Source organism: Manis pentadactyla, chromosome 13 (genome assembly GCF_030020395.1).
Source record: "Manis pentadactyla isolate mManPen7 chromosome 13, mManPen7.hap1, whole genome shotgun sequence".
In the NCBI taxonomy this organism is placed as follows: Eukaryota; Metazoa; Chordata; class Mammalia; order Pholidota; family Manidae; genus Manis; species Manis pentadactyla.
Genome location: NC_080031.1, coordinates 107,542,609 through 107,555,315, shown reverse-complemented (window position 1 = coordinate 107,555,315; position 12,707 = coordinate 107,542,609). Strand labels below are relative to the sequence as shown.

The 12,707-nt window shown below is 44.4% G+C and overlaps 1 protein-coding gene across 3 annotated transcripts in view; it reads left to right on the top strand.

Moving 5' to 3' along the window:
- HTR4 (5-hydroxytryptamine receptor 4) overlaps nt 1-12,707 on the top strand; it is a 140,848-nt gene that overhangs the window by 75,517 nt on the left and 52,624 nt on the right. For all 3 annotated transcript variants that reach the window (XM_036894386.2, XM_036894368.2, XM_036894377.2), the window contains exons 3-4: nt 10,503-10,628; nt 11,208-11,408. In XM_036894386.2, coding sequence (XP_036750281.1) covers nt 10,503-10,628; nt 11,208-11,408 — 327 coding nt within the window. The remainder of the gene's footprint in view (nt 1-10,502; nt 10,629-11,207; nt 11,409-12,707) is intronic.

Here is a 12,707-nt window from a genome sequence, read left to right as displayed (position 1 = left end):
TCAGTATTTATGGAAAGTTTCCCATTATTAAATATTCTTTCCAAACCTGGATTTTAATGGCTATGCAAATATTAAATCAATATGAAATTGCTTATATAACTGTTACCCAAATTTAGACATTTAGGTTGCTTCCAATTTCCTCAATTATAAGCAATATGGTTGTGAGTCATAGTGTACATAAGTGTTTAAGAGCAGCTTTAATAATTTATTTCTTTAGGTTAAATTCTTGAAAGTGGGATTATTGGGGCATGTATTTTTTAAGGCTTTTTTTATATCAGTCATAAATATAGTCTGGACACACAGTTATGAATTATAATACAGTGCTTAGGTCTGCCAGGTTGGAAGGCATAGCAGTCACTTTTCAATGCACTTACCCATCTAGGGAAACTGAGTCCCATCCAGGTAGAAAACCTGAACTCTATCTGGCTGACCTTGGGTGACACTACAGTCACCCTCCACTTGCCTTCGTCCATTTCCATCACTCCCCAGCCTGCCCCCATGGGCTCTGCATTACAGGGCATGTAGGTGTGCGTGAGTGTGCACGTGTCGATGGTGAACTCGAATGCAGAGCCTTCCTCTTTGAAACCTTCATGCCCCATCCACATACTCTATACTCCTCGTTCTTCTTATTCTTGTGGTAGCTCAATATGTCCCTAGATTCTTACTCCTTATATTTGTATACCACCTTCCAAATTCCATCTCCTCTCCTATGAACTTTAAGCACATTTTCTTTTCCTTCTCTCCACTATCACATTTGCTTTTCTCTCAGTTATGTCTGAAAAACTCCAATGTATTCTTACTCACTGTCTCTTTTTTTCTGGACTGTATTTTTAGTTGTCATTTCAACAGCCCCCAGCCAAATTACAACATGCTGTCATAGTGATCAGTCATCATCTGAGCTGAGCTTCTTGTTATACTGTGAGCTATTGGACCAGGGCAAATGTGGATGTCATTTGTGTATGTTTGAAATGAACAGGAAAGATGAATGACAATAGTTACTATTTACTGACCATGTATATATGCCAGGCAATATCATAACTGTCAATCCTCACAACTTCAGTGCCCAGGAGAAGACTAGAAAATAGGTTAAAAGTATTGATGATTACTTCAGAATACAGCCTAGGGGAAGCTTCTGATATTCTCTGGACAAACTAGCTATCTATTTGGGAATCTGCATATGATGTCAATAGTTAAAAGTTGTAACTCAAGGAGATGATTGATGGCCTTAATACACCTGACTTACAGTGGGTTAGACACAGCATAAAATAGAACTATTAAGTTGAAGAAAGGAGGAAAAAAAACATGTTTATATTGATTGCTAGAGCTTAAGCTTCTTTTAAGCAAGGGCTAACTTAGACCATTTTTTACTTGTTTAATATACATTTGTTGTGCTAAGCCCACTGTGGAAACCAAAATGAATTAAGACAGAATGGTTGGGGTGACATATGTTTAAATGAATAATTAAAAGGTAGTACGATAAAAGTGACCCTGTGTAAGTATAGGGTGTTGTAAAAGCATATAAGAAGAGGAAGTTCTTGGAGCCCCAGCAGTAGGATGGCTTCCCAGAGAATGAGACGTTTAAGTGGACCCCAAAGGGCACGCGAGGGCTCCCCAGGTAAAGAAAGAGAGGGAGGGGAAGGGGTTTCACAAGGTGTCCCGCTTCCGTGAGTGGGCGTGTGGGTGCCTCTCTGCGGACGAGTCGGTTACGGAACAGTGTCAGAAACAGAGCCGGAAAGCTGAGGAGGAGCCAGGTTAAAGCAGGTCAGATCTGGCATTTTACCGAAATTGCGATGGAAGAACATTACAGGATTTTGGACAAGTTGGGGGGAGATGCATTCATTCCTTCTGGGCAAAACAAAATGACGTTTTGACTTCAGTGCTGATCATGGTTGGGAAGAGGAAAGGTCAGGGTCGATGCCCAACTAAGAAGTGACTCTCACCTCCCTCCCCCCCTCTTTCTGGGTGCTTGCCCATGTCAGCACTGGTTTGGGTGCCGGTGAACATAGCAGGCCAAGTTCCTGCTTCCAGTGAGACTGCAGTTAACAGCTGGGAAAGTCAGTGATGCAAGTCAGGGGGATAGGGCGGGAGGAGAAGGCCTGTTGGAAATTCGGTGGCCGGGAAAGTCCTCTTTCTTTTCCAGGGGTGAATATGAGTGAGGTGAGGGAGCGAGTAGCTCTGATCCCCTGGGGCAGAGAGAGCCAGAGGCAGACGGCATCCGGCGAGAGGCCCCGAGGTGCAAGCCCGGCCGGCCCCCTTCGGGAAGGACGACGAGGCCCCGGCAGCTGGAGCCGTCGGAGGAAAGAAGAGACTGGGGAGAGCGGAGGCCGCAGAAGAAGCCCAGAGCAGCTTGCGGGGCCCTGCAGGTCCCGGTAGGGGCCCCGGGTGTTGACCCGAGCCTGGTGACACGCCGTATCGAGGGTGGCGAGTAGGAGAGCGACACGTTCTGACCTGAACATCTCACAGAGCTCCTTCTGTCTGTTGGTCGAAGACGGGACTGTATGTAGGAAACGGTGGAAGCACTGGAAGCCTTCGTCAGCTGGGAGGCATGACGTGGTTTAGACCAGGGTGACAACGGCGCAGGAGCTGGCAAAGGGTCAGAATCCGGGGAAATTTCTAAGGTAGAGCTAACAGGATGCGTTGATGTCTGTGAGGCGTGAGAGAAGGAGGATTATTAAGAATTACTCCAAGATTTTTGGCCTGAGCAATTGGGGAAAATAGATGTGCTGCCTGTTGAGGTAGGAAGCAGGGCTGAGGGGAGGGGAATTGGGAGTTCATGCGTCGGCGTGTGAGGTTGAATCTAATAGACTGACAGCTGAAGACAGAGCAGGCTGCAGGGCGTGAGTGGCCGGAGCAGTCTAGGCAAAGACGACAGAAAGGCCTCCACTAGGGCCCTGGCAGGGGACCGCAGAGGGTGAAGTGGCGCTCAGAGTGGGTAACGGCTCAGGTAAAGGGGAAGGGGAAGTGGACTAAGGTCTCCGGTTTCTGGCTTTGTCAACTGGAATGACGCTCTTCCCCTGACTGAGAAAATCAGGAGAAAGGAGTGACTCCCAGTTAAAGAGGTTCCTTTCAGTAGGTTTTTATAGATCTTGGTATATCTGTACCATATGGTCCTTTTTTATAATTTGAAGTGTAGTTGATATATAATATTAAATTGGGTTCAGGTGTACAACAATTAGTGATTGTATAATTACATACATGACGCTCACCATTGTGTGATTACCATCCGTCACCATACAAAGAGGTCACACCGTTATTGACTATATTCCCTATGTTGTACATTTCATCTCCATGATTTATTTATTCTAAAGTTGGAAGTTTGTAACTCTTTATCCCCTTCCCCTATTTCGCCTATGCCCCCACCCCTCTATCCCTCTGGCAACCACCGGTTTGTTCTCTGTGCCTATGAGTCTGTTTCTGTTTGGTTCATTTGTTTTATTTTTTAGATTCCAAATGTAAATTTGGAATCATCTGGTATTTGTCTTCCTTTGTCAGACTTATGTCACTTAGTATGGATCCTGTGGGTCTCTTCATGTGCCATGAATGGGTGCCCCGGGCTTCTTTAGGCCAAACTGAGTCTCTGGTTTCAAAAGAGCGGCGGTCGTCAGACTTGCTTCATAAAAGGTCAGAGTGAATAGTTTCGGCTCTTGCAGACCGTACAGTCTCTGCGGTAACCACTCAACTCTCCCGTTGTAGTGGAAAGCTGCCATAGAAAATACACTAAGTGGTTGAGTGTGACTATGTTCCAGTGAACTTTTATTTACAAAAACACACAGAGGGCTGGATTTGGCCCATTGGCCCGTGTTTGGCTACCTCTGCAGTAGAGCAATACTAGCAGTTTCTTCTTTCATCTGGAGCATCAGATTTCCACACCGTCAGAGCAGAGGCGAGGAGAGAAACTGGAATACTGGGCAACAGCGAGCCTGTGCTCCGACAAAGTGCACAGAGCCGAACCCATCGGCAGCTGGGCCCAGCGACAGAGTCAACCACAGAGAGGGACGGGGAGCGGGTTGTTATCAGAGCATGGGAAATTCCGCTTTCCTCTGAGCCCTTATTCTTGGGGTGAATGATTGACCACTGCAGAGGCCCCATGTAGCCCACATTTTTTCCCCTGTGCTGGATTTCTCATTACCACAAGAAAAATTTCAAGGAAATGATCAGCCAAATACCGAAAATGTGCCGCATGTTTCATTTCAAAGGAAGACATTTCTGTTCCTGTTGAACATTTCTGTACCCTGAACAATTGTGCACAAAAAGATGTTTGCTAAACAAACCAGAGACCCTACACTGAACATGCATTTAAAGAAAAAATGTAAAGAAAAAAGATTGTCTTCAGAACTGTTTGCTCAGTTCCAGTTTGGGGAGAATGGGTTTTTCTTAAAGTGAGACTCGCCTCTTTTTTGACTTGATGGCACTGTTGACTTGTGTTTTATTTCCGAGAAAAATGGGAGCCCTGGTGGTTAGTACGCTGTGCAGCAGTGAGGGTCTTTACACGTGTAGACCTCGGTGTGCCACATCAGTCTGTCTTGGCCTTATGTCCAGGCACGGCCTCGGAGAACAGTGTCTTTGATCCTGATACACTCTATTCCTTGTCACTCTGAACTCCATAACACTCTATAGTCACATCCTCTTTGGGCTGTGAAGTTATTCTCACGCACAATATGTGTGATCTTTGAGGCCCTCGGAGAGTCTATTAAGAGCTTGCTATGAGAATTTTCCTCCACATGTTCGCATTTGAAAACTACCTAACCTTCTTAAGCTGTGCACTAACCACCATCTGCACCCTCCCACCTCCTCTGTAGGGTCTTCAACAACAAGCAAAAAGACTTCTTTTAGAATGGCATAGAAACTCCATTATGCATAATTTCCATCCTGTATGGATTTCTTTTTTTCTCTACCATTTTCTATAGCCAGCATGTTTTTACAAGGCATATTAAGCTGTCATCATTAACATTTTGGACTTTAAGTTTCTAGACAAACTTAAAATTTAGCACGTCTTTTTTAAAAGGATTTGTTCAATTTCAAATGAGCACATTTAAAATTTAGTGGGAAAAGCACTGGACCTGTGATCAGAATGTATAGGTTTAAAGTCCAGGTCTACCACTTGACAGCGGCAGGATCTTAAGCTCCTAACCAAACTGAGCACCAGTCTCCTGAACAAAAATAGGCATCACGATGTTAGATTACATGGTCATTATAAAGATAAAATGAGCCAACATCAAAAACCTTCTTAGTGCATTGTTTGTAAAATGGTATGTGCTCAAGAAATCAATGTCACAATCCCCCCACCTCCGAGCAGAAAGTTCCAAGCCTAGGAGCCAAAGTAATAATTTGCAATCGAGAAGTGGGGGTGAGGTTAAAGGGCGCCCCTCACAGTGCTCTGGGCTGGGGGTCTGCGGAGTGCAGTCCCTGGATGGGCGAGCGGTACCAGCACTGCCTGGGCACTTAGCAGAGACGCAGGTGTCGGGCTCTGCCCGAGACACACTGACTTAGAAGCTGTGTGGGTGGGTCCAGAAATCTGTTTTATCCCATCTTTCCAGGTGATTCTGAAGCTCCTCGTTAATTTTGGAGAATCACTCCTCTGATGCTCTTATTATGGAACAGTTTTATATGAATCATCTTATTTAGTCCTTCTGTTAACAAAAATGCATTAGGAAGAAAAAAAAAAGCATACTGTAAAATAAAAGTTAGCTGGGAGACCTGAAAACTTATCATTAAGAACCCAGCATGCCACAAGACAAACACTAAGAAATAGTCTCAAAAAAAAAAAATACTTCTACCTAATTTGGAAATACAGGATTCCAGGTAAGTGTAACATCTAGAGCATAACTAGATGGTGGAAATAAATGAAGACCATGAGTGAGAACAGAGGCATTTATTCAGTTTGCTGTAGTGAGGGGGTCAGCCAGCATCACTTGTATTTAGCAGAGACTCAAAGGCAGGGGAGTAGAAAATCTTATAGTGAAAAAAACACGGCTTCAGCGGTGCTCTGATTGGAGGTTGTTGGCATAGGGAAGCAGGTCTGGGCCTCACAGGAAGTGCAGCATCTTACATAATTAGTTTAAGGGGCATATTTGATTTTCTGTAGTTGGTCTTGAGTTGGAAACAGGAGGGAAAAAAAATACAGAAGCTGGTGGTCATTGAACTTCTGGTGGCATTGAACTTGTCCCGACCTTCCCTGGCTGGTTGCTTCAGAGATTGTCAGTCATAGTTTTATTGTTTCATGGGATATGATCATTGTTTGTACATTAGTATCTCAAGAAACCTAGAAAAAAATGGTGCATATATTTAAAGAAAATGAGCTATATCTTAAAAAGGTTACAGTTGCATTATTTCTCAAGTTTTTGGTTATAAGGGAAAACAACATACTCATGGACTCTATTTCTACTTTAATTAAAAAGGCACTTAAAACTAATTTACATAAGAACTATTACCAATGCAAATATTACCTGGGTTTTCTTCTTTTATATGTACCCCAACTGTTGTTGCTTTTTTCATGGCAGATAATAAAGGTAATGAGGATGGTACACACAAGGCCTAATTAGTTATAAAAAATGAGGTATATTGTCAAAGCAAAAATCGCACTAGACAAACTTGAATAGGACAACTTTTTCAAGGCTACTGAATTAGGGGAGAGACACCAAAATGCAGTGCAAACTCAGTTTGGCTGAAACAAAGGGCCAGAGAGGTTTTCAGGAAAGGAGTGGGAGTGACGATCGAATGCCATCTGTGTTAGCTGACTGGCCTCACCCAGGAAGCAGGAGGTGGCTCTCAGACTTGGAGCAACGTGCCCATGGCAGTCGCGCTCTTCTTGTACCATAGAGACTGGAAGACAGGGGCGCTTGCTTCCTTGATGACTCTGTTTCAGTGGAATGGCTACCAGGTCCTTGAGAAAGATGGTCCTAGTTTGTAAAGCTGGAAAGAGGCTTTTAAAAACATTTACATCCCAAAGAACCAGAGAAAGAGTCAACAGTTACAAGTTTTCTAAAGTGAATGCACTCAAAAGAGAGAGTCCAGGGCCTAGCGTCAGAAAGAAGTCTGTCCAAGTGGAAAGTGAAGGCTATCTCGGTCAACGTCCAGGTTTTTATTATGGTAGAAGACACCAGGGACCTTGCATTTAAAGTTGATAAAATTCACAATAGAAAACAAATCCAGTTTTAGGCAGGCTTTCTTAAGTCTGAGTGCCTTTGCCTCCTTTGTGCCAACTGTTGATTGGTAAGAAAATAAACTGTTTTCTCTGATTTATATGCAGTTATTTCACCAAGGACTGTGCAGTGGTGGGAGGGCGGGTGAAGGAAACACTTATACAGGGAGTATCTTGAGCGGCTGGGGCCCATGTGGGTGCGCTGGTGTTTCTCCCAGAAGGCCCCGAGCAGGGGAGAAGGCGTCTTCCTGCTCCGCAGAGGTGGCCGGCACAGGGACGGAGCCCCCTTGTCAGATGTGATTTTATGGCAAAGTCCAACACATAAAAAGAAAAAGCGGAGCCGCTCTACTGCCCTGCCTCTCCCATTCCCAGAAGCTGTCCTGTGGTTTTTCCAGAGAATTAGCAAGGAACACGTTTTTTTTTTTCTTTCATTTGACATTTTCTTTGCTCAGGGCTCCCACAGTAGCACTCACCTGGTGTTCCTCAGATGTCCCTGGGGTTTTCTCTCTCTGTCTCCTCTGCTTCTATCTCAGGTTCCTCCCACGATCATGCTTGACTCAGTCATCGAGACGCTGGCCTTCTTGGGTGACTTGGGTGACTAAATCCCATAGAAATGCTGGCGGTCCCAGTGTGTACCTCCTCCTCAGTTATCCCTTTGAGCTCCAGGCACACGTTTCCAACGGTCTATTTGCCATCTCTCCTTGAATGTCGTATTGGTATCTCACACTTAGCATGTTTTTTCCCATCTCATAAATTCCCATCTCATTTACTCAGATAAGCAAGTCAGAAATATAATTTTCACTTCTGCTTCTTTTTGTCCACCCATAGGATCTTTGGTTCTTGCTGATTCCTTTACTTCCCAAATGTATCTTTATTCTTCCCACATCTCTCCATCTCCCTGGCCACAACCCTGCTCCGAGCCACTGTCCTTACCTGGTCTCTGACAAGGGCCCCTGACAGGTCGACTGACTTTCTGTCATATTTATATATCCAATGTCACTTTTCTGCTTAAATCACTTCATTGTATTCTCATTTACTGTCTAATGAACATGACCTTCTCACCGGCGCATACAAAGCTCTCGGGATCTGAGTCCTGACTACTCACTACTTTCCGGGGCTCATCTCAGGTTCTTTATCCCTTGCTTATTCTCCTCCAGTAGTGAATAAAAACTCTTTCCTGCCTCAGGATCCTTGCCTTTGCTTTTCCCCCTGTTCCTCCAGCTCAGCGTGTTTCAGAATCCAGCTAAATGACCCCTCCAGTGTTCCCTGATCACCCCATTTCCCTCTGACCAGTTGCTTTCCATGACGCTATCATGTCGATGCCCTTGATAGTTTTACCACCCTAAGTGTGATTCACGAGCCTATGTGCTTGTGAGAAATGCAAACTCTCAGACTCACTCAGACCAAAACTCAGGATCTTCATTTCAGCAATATCCCTACTAGATTCACATGAATATTAGAGTTTGAGAGAATGACTTTGAAGCACTGGTCACAAGTTATATTTCTTTAGCTCTGTACCTGCTTATTGTGTGTTCTCATCAGTAGTGTGAACTCCACTTGGTGTGTGTTTGCTGCCAGTACATATTTGATAAATGGGAGATTTAATGTAATTTCCTCAAATGATCCATGAAGAAACTGAGGCCCAGAGAACGCAAGTGACTTTTTTGAAGTTATGTGGTTGTTATTAAAGCCAGTGCAAAAGGAAAGATATTCTTGACTTCTAAGAGAATGCGTTGTGCATGTGTGACCTTGAAACTGATTATTCTGGGTGATAAAGCATAACCTAAAACTTCTTCAACTATTGTCACTATATGGGCTTTTGATATGATAATAATTTTTATTTATTTACATTGTACTTTTTCATTTACAATCCACTTTCACATACACTAACCTCTGTGAAAACTTACCCAGAATTATTGCCATACGTATTATTTTATCAACAGCAGATAATATGGTAAACAGATGAGCAAGTTAGTGGAATTTCTTTGTTAGTGTATCAAGAGATCACTGAAAAAGCAAAAAAGAAGAGAAAGCCAATTTCTCACAAGTCAAAGAACCAATTTAGTGGAGTGAACAGCTTTTTTGGCCAGATGAGAATTTAGTCTAGTAGTGGTTGACAGCAGCAGAAGTGACTCCTAATTTATTTTAACTCTCATTACTGGACTTACATTTAGTTCAATGGACATTTCTGCCTAATTAAAAAAGCTCCTTTTATGAAAAAAACTCAGTTTAAAGTTGAGCAATTTCTAGTTCCTAATTGGCATGCCACAAATGGACCATGACAGTAAACTTGGGGTTCTCTAACCCTGACATTCCTTCTTGATTTGAAATATACATTCTCTGGAGCCAGAGATGTTCACCACACACTCTGACTGCTTTTTTCTCCAACAAGAGGAAAAACAGTGCAGGGGAGATAGTTGTGATGGTGAGAGTGGGTTGATAGAGAATCCATGTTCTAGTCCATATTCTGACCCACCTAAAATCAGCCAGTCAACCTGCCTTCAACACGGGAGCCCTATACAGTATCCTGAAAAATAGTCATCCATGTAATCTTTTTTTTATTGTGATAAAATACACATAACATAAAATTTACCATTAATACATAAAATAACCATTTTAAATGTACAATTCAGGGGCAGTAAATGCATTCACAGTGGTGTGCAACCATCCCCATTATCCACTTCCAGAACATTCTTACCATCCCAGACAGACACTGTCCTCACTAAATAGCCCTGTGTCCCAGGCCTTTCATAACCACTGTTCTGCTCTCTGTCTCTATGAATTCACCTGTTTCAGGCCACTGATAAATGTGGAATCATGCAATATTTGTCCCTTTGTGTTTGGCTTATTTCACTTAGCATAATACTTTCCAGATTTATCCATGTTGTAGCATGTACCAGGACTTCACTCCTTTTATGGCTGAGTAATATTCCACAATACATACATGCCACATTCAGGTGATCCATTTATCTGTTGATGGACATTTGGGTGTTTCCACCTTTTGGCCATTGCGAATAACACTGCTATGAACACTGATGTAAAAGCATCTATTCAGACCACCCGCTCTCAGTACTTCGGAGTATATACCTAGGACTAGAATTGCCAAGTCATCTGGCCATTCTTTATTTAGCCTTTTCAGAAACTTCTGAGAAAGTTCCTTTTGAGAAACTGTTTCCCCAGTGGCTACACCAGCTGGTATTTCCACCAGCAATGCACAAGCGTTCCGGTCTCTCCACATTGTCACCTGCCAATGTTGAAGTTATCTTCTTGAAGATGAATGGGGAAAAGATCATTTTTTTTCTCAGAGGTTCCTTCAATTCTGTGTGTGTGTGTGTGTGCACGCTGTTTGTGTGTCTTTCAGTTCCAAGGAGGGTTTTGGCTCAGTGGAGAAGGTGGTGCTGCTCACGTTTCTGTCGGCCGTTATCCTGATGGCCATCTTGGGGAACCTGCTGGTGATGGTGGCCGTGTGCAGGGACAGACAGCTCAGGTGTGTAACACGAGTAAACCTCATGGGGAGACCTGGGTGGGGTTCCAGACTGGAGAACTGGGGTCTGAACTCAATCATTTCCATTATAGTTTGCAATTATGAAAGGGGGCAAAAATACCTGAGAATGACGTTTGGAAAATAGAGTAGGGAAAAAAGGATCACACATAATCCCACAACTCTGACATGACCGGGGGAGTACCTAAGGCCTTTCCATGCCATCTTGTGTCCTGTGTCTGACTCTGCTGCCCTTCAGTAGCTGTGCCCACAGTGTATGCAGGGATGGGTGCAGTGGGCAGGTGGTGGGAGGGCACCCAGGGCCAGGGCCCTTGGGAGGGACTCTGTGCAGGGTGGGGGTGGTGCCAGAGGGCAGACAGAGAGGCTTTGGTGCAAAGGTGGAGAAGTCACACGGGGCCACGCGCGCAGGGTCTTTCCAGCCATGTGACGGGAGGGAAGCCGCACCTCACGGGATGTATCGCCCATCTGACTTTCCGTCTCCTCTTTTCTCTCTTGCTCCTTCTCCCTACCGGCTGTCCTTCATTCCTTCCCCCGGCCTCCTGCATTCTGCTCTTTCACTCACAGGAAAATAAAGACCAATTATTTCATTGTCTCTCTTGCCTTTGCGGATCTGCTGGTCTCGGTGCTGGTGATGCCCTTCGGTGCCATTGAGCTGGTTCAAGACGTCTGGATTTACGGGGAGATGTTTTGCCTGGTCCGGACATCTCTAGATGTCCTGCTCACAACGGCATCGATTTTTCACCTGTGCTGCATTTCTCTGGACAGGTAAGGCCAGGGCAGTACGCAGAGCTGGGCTCCGTGCTGGCGACAGCTACCTGCCGGCTGTTGGGCTGTGTTTTTCTTTCTCCCCTAATTTATCAGAAGTGAGTCTTGGCGGGGTGCGTCTGGTTTCGCACTCATTCATTCGCTCTCCGGGCTCTGCAGAGGCCCCTTCGTGGTCAGGGCCTGCGAGGACCTCACCATCCAGATGGTGACAGGCCCTGGCACTCACGCTCACTGTGGAGCTCCAAGTTTTATGCTGATGGCACAAATAAAATTCTGAGGGCGCTTAGTGACCAGAATTCATACATCTGTCCAGCAGCAGGCGGGGGTGGTTCAGAATGAACGTGTTCTAATTTGAACATGACCTTCTCATGAAAATGTGTCTGTGTCAAAGTTTTTTGTGCATAATTAGGTGTGTACATGTGACTGTGGAGACTCCCAGAAAGTTAAAGATGATTATGAAATACCCAGTAATTATTTGTTTTTTTGGACCCAGGAGTAGCATTTCATTCCTGTCGCATAATTTTGTTCTTTTTCTCCACATTTGACTTCAGGAGGCCTAATAATTTCTAGCTTTGCCTTATTTTTTGGAGACATATGTTTATCAGTTGCATCAAGACTTTTCATTTTCCAAATCCTGCTCATTTGTATTCAAGAAGGCAGAATGCAATTTGAAAATCCAATGATTACATGAGCATAGGCTGTCATCACTGTAGTCCATCTTAGGGGGAGTTCCCGAGAGAAAGTACGGTGTGCAAATCCCATGTGATCAGAATTAGCAGGGAGAGCCTCTTACTGTGCCTCAAGGAGCCCAGCAGACCCAGTTTTTAACTCCAGCCTTGGGTAGTAAGCTCCCTGTTTCTTTAATCGAGGAACAAGTAGTTGGCTAAAAGTAGACATAGCAGAATAGCTAAAACATGTGCCTTTAAAGACTAAAATCAGAGTCTTCCCAGAGACTCTCACACAGGAAAGGTCCTTAGGGCCTGACAGCAGCTGAGAGAAGAGCAGGTTCATCTCCCACCTGTGGGACAGGTGCTTATTGACGGCAGCCGTAAGGCCTGCTCTCTCTCTTGCGCTGCCAAGAACACGTAGTTGAATGAATGTGCTCAGGTTAAGCGCATGCGAAATGAGACTCTGCTCCATAGCTTGAGATGGTGACATTGGTGAGACTGAACTGTCGGCTGGCAGCCAGACCCACAGTGTGTCGTAGTTTGAAATTGTGTTTATTAGCTTGTTTACAGCAATCTGATACCAGTACGTGAAAGACTCTTTAAGGAAGTCGATCTATACTGTACGAAAGCC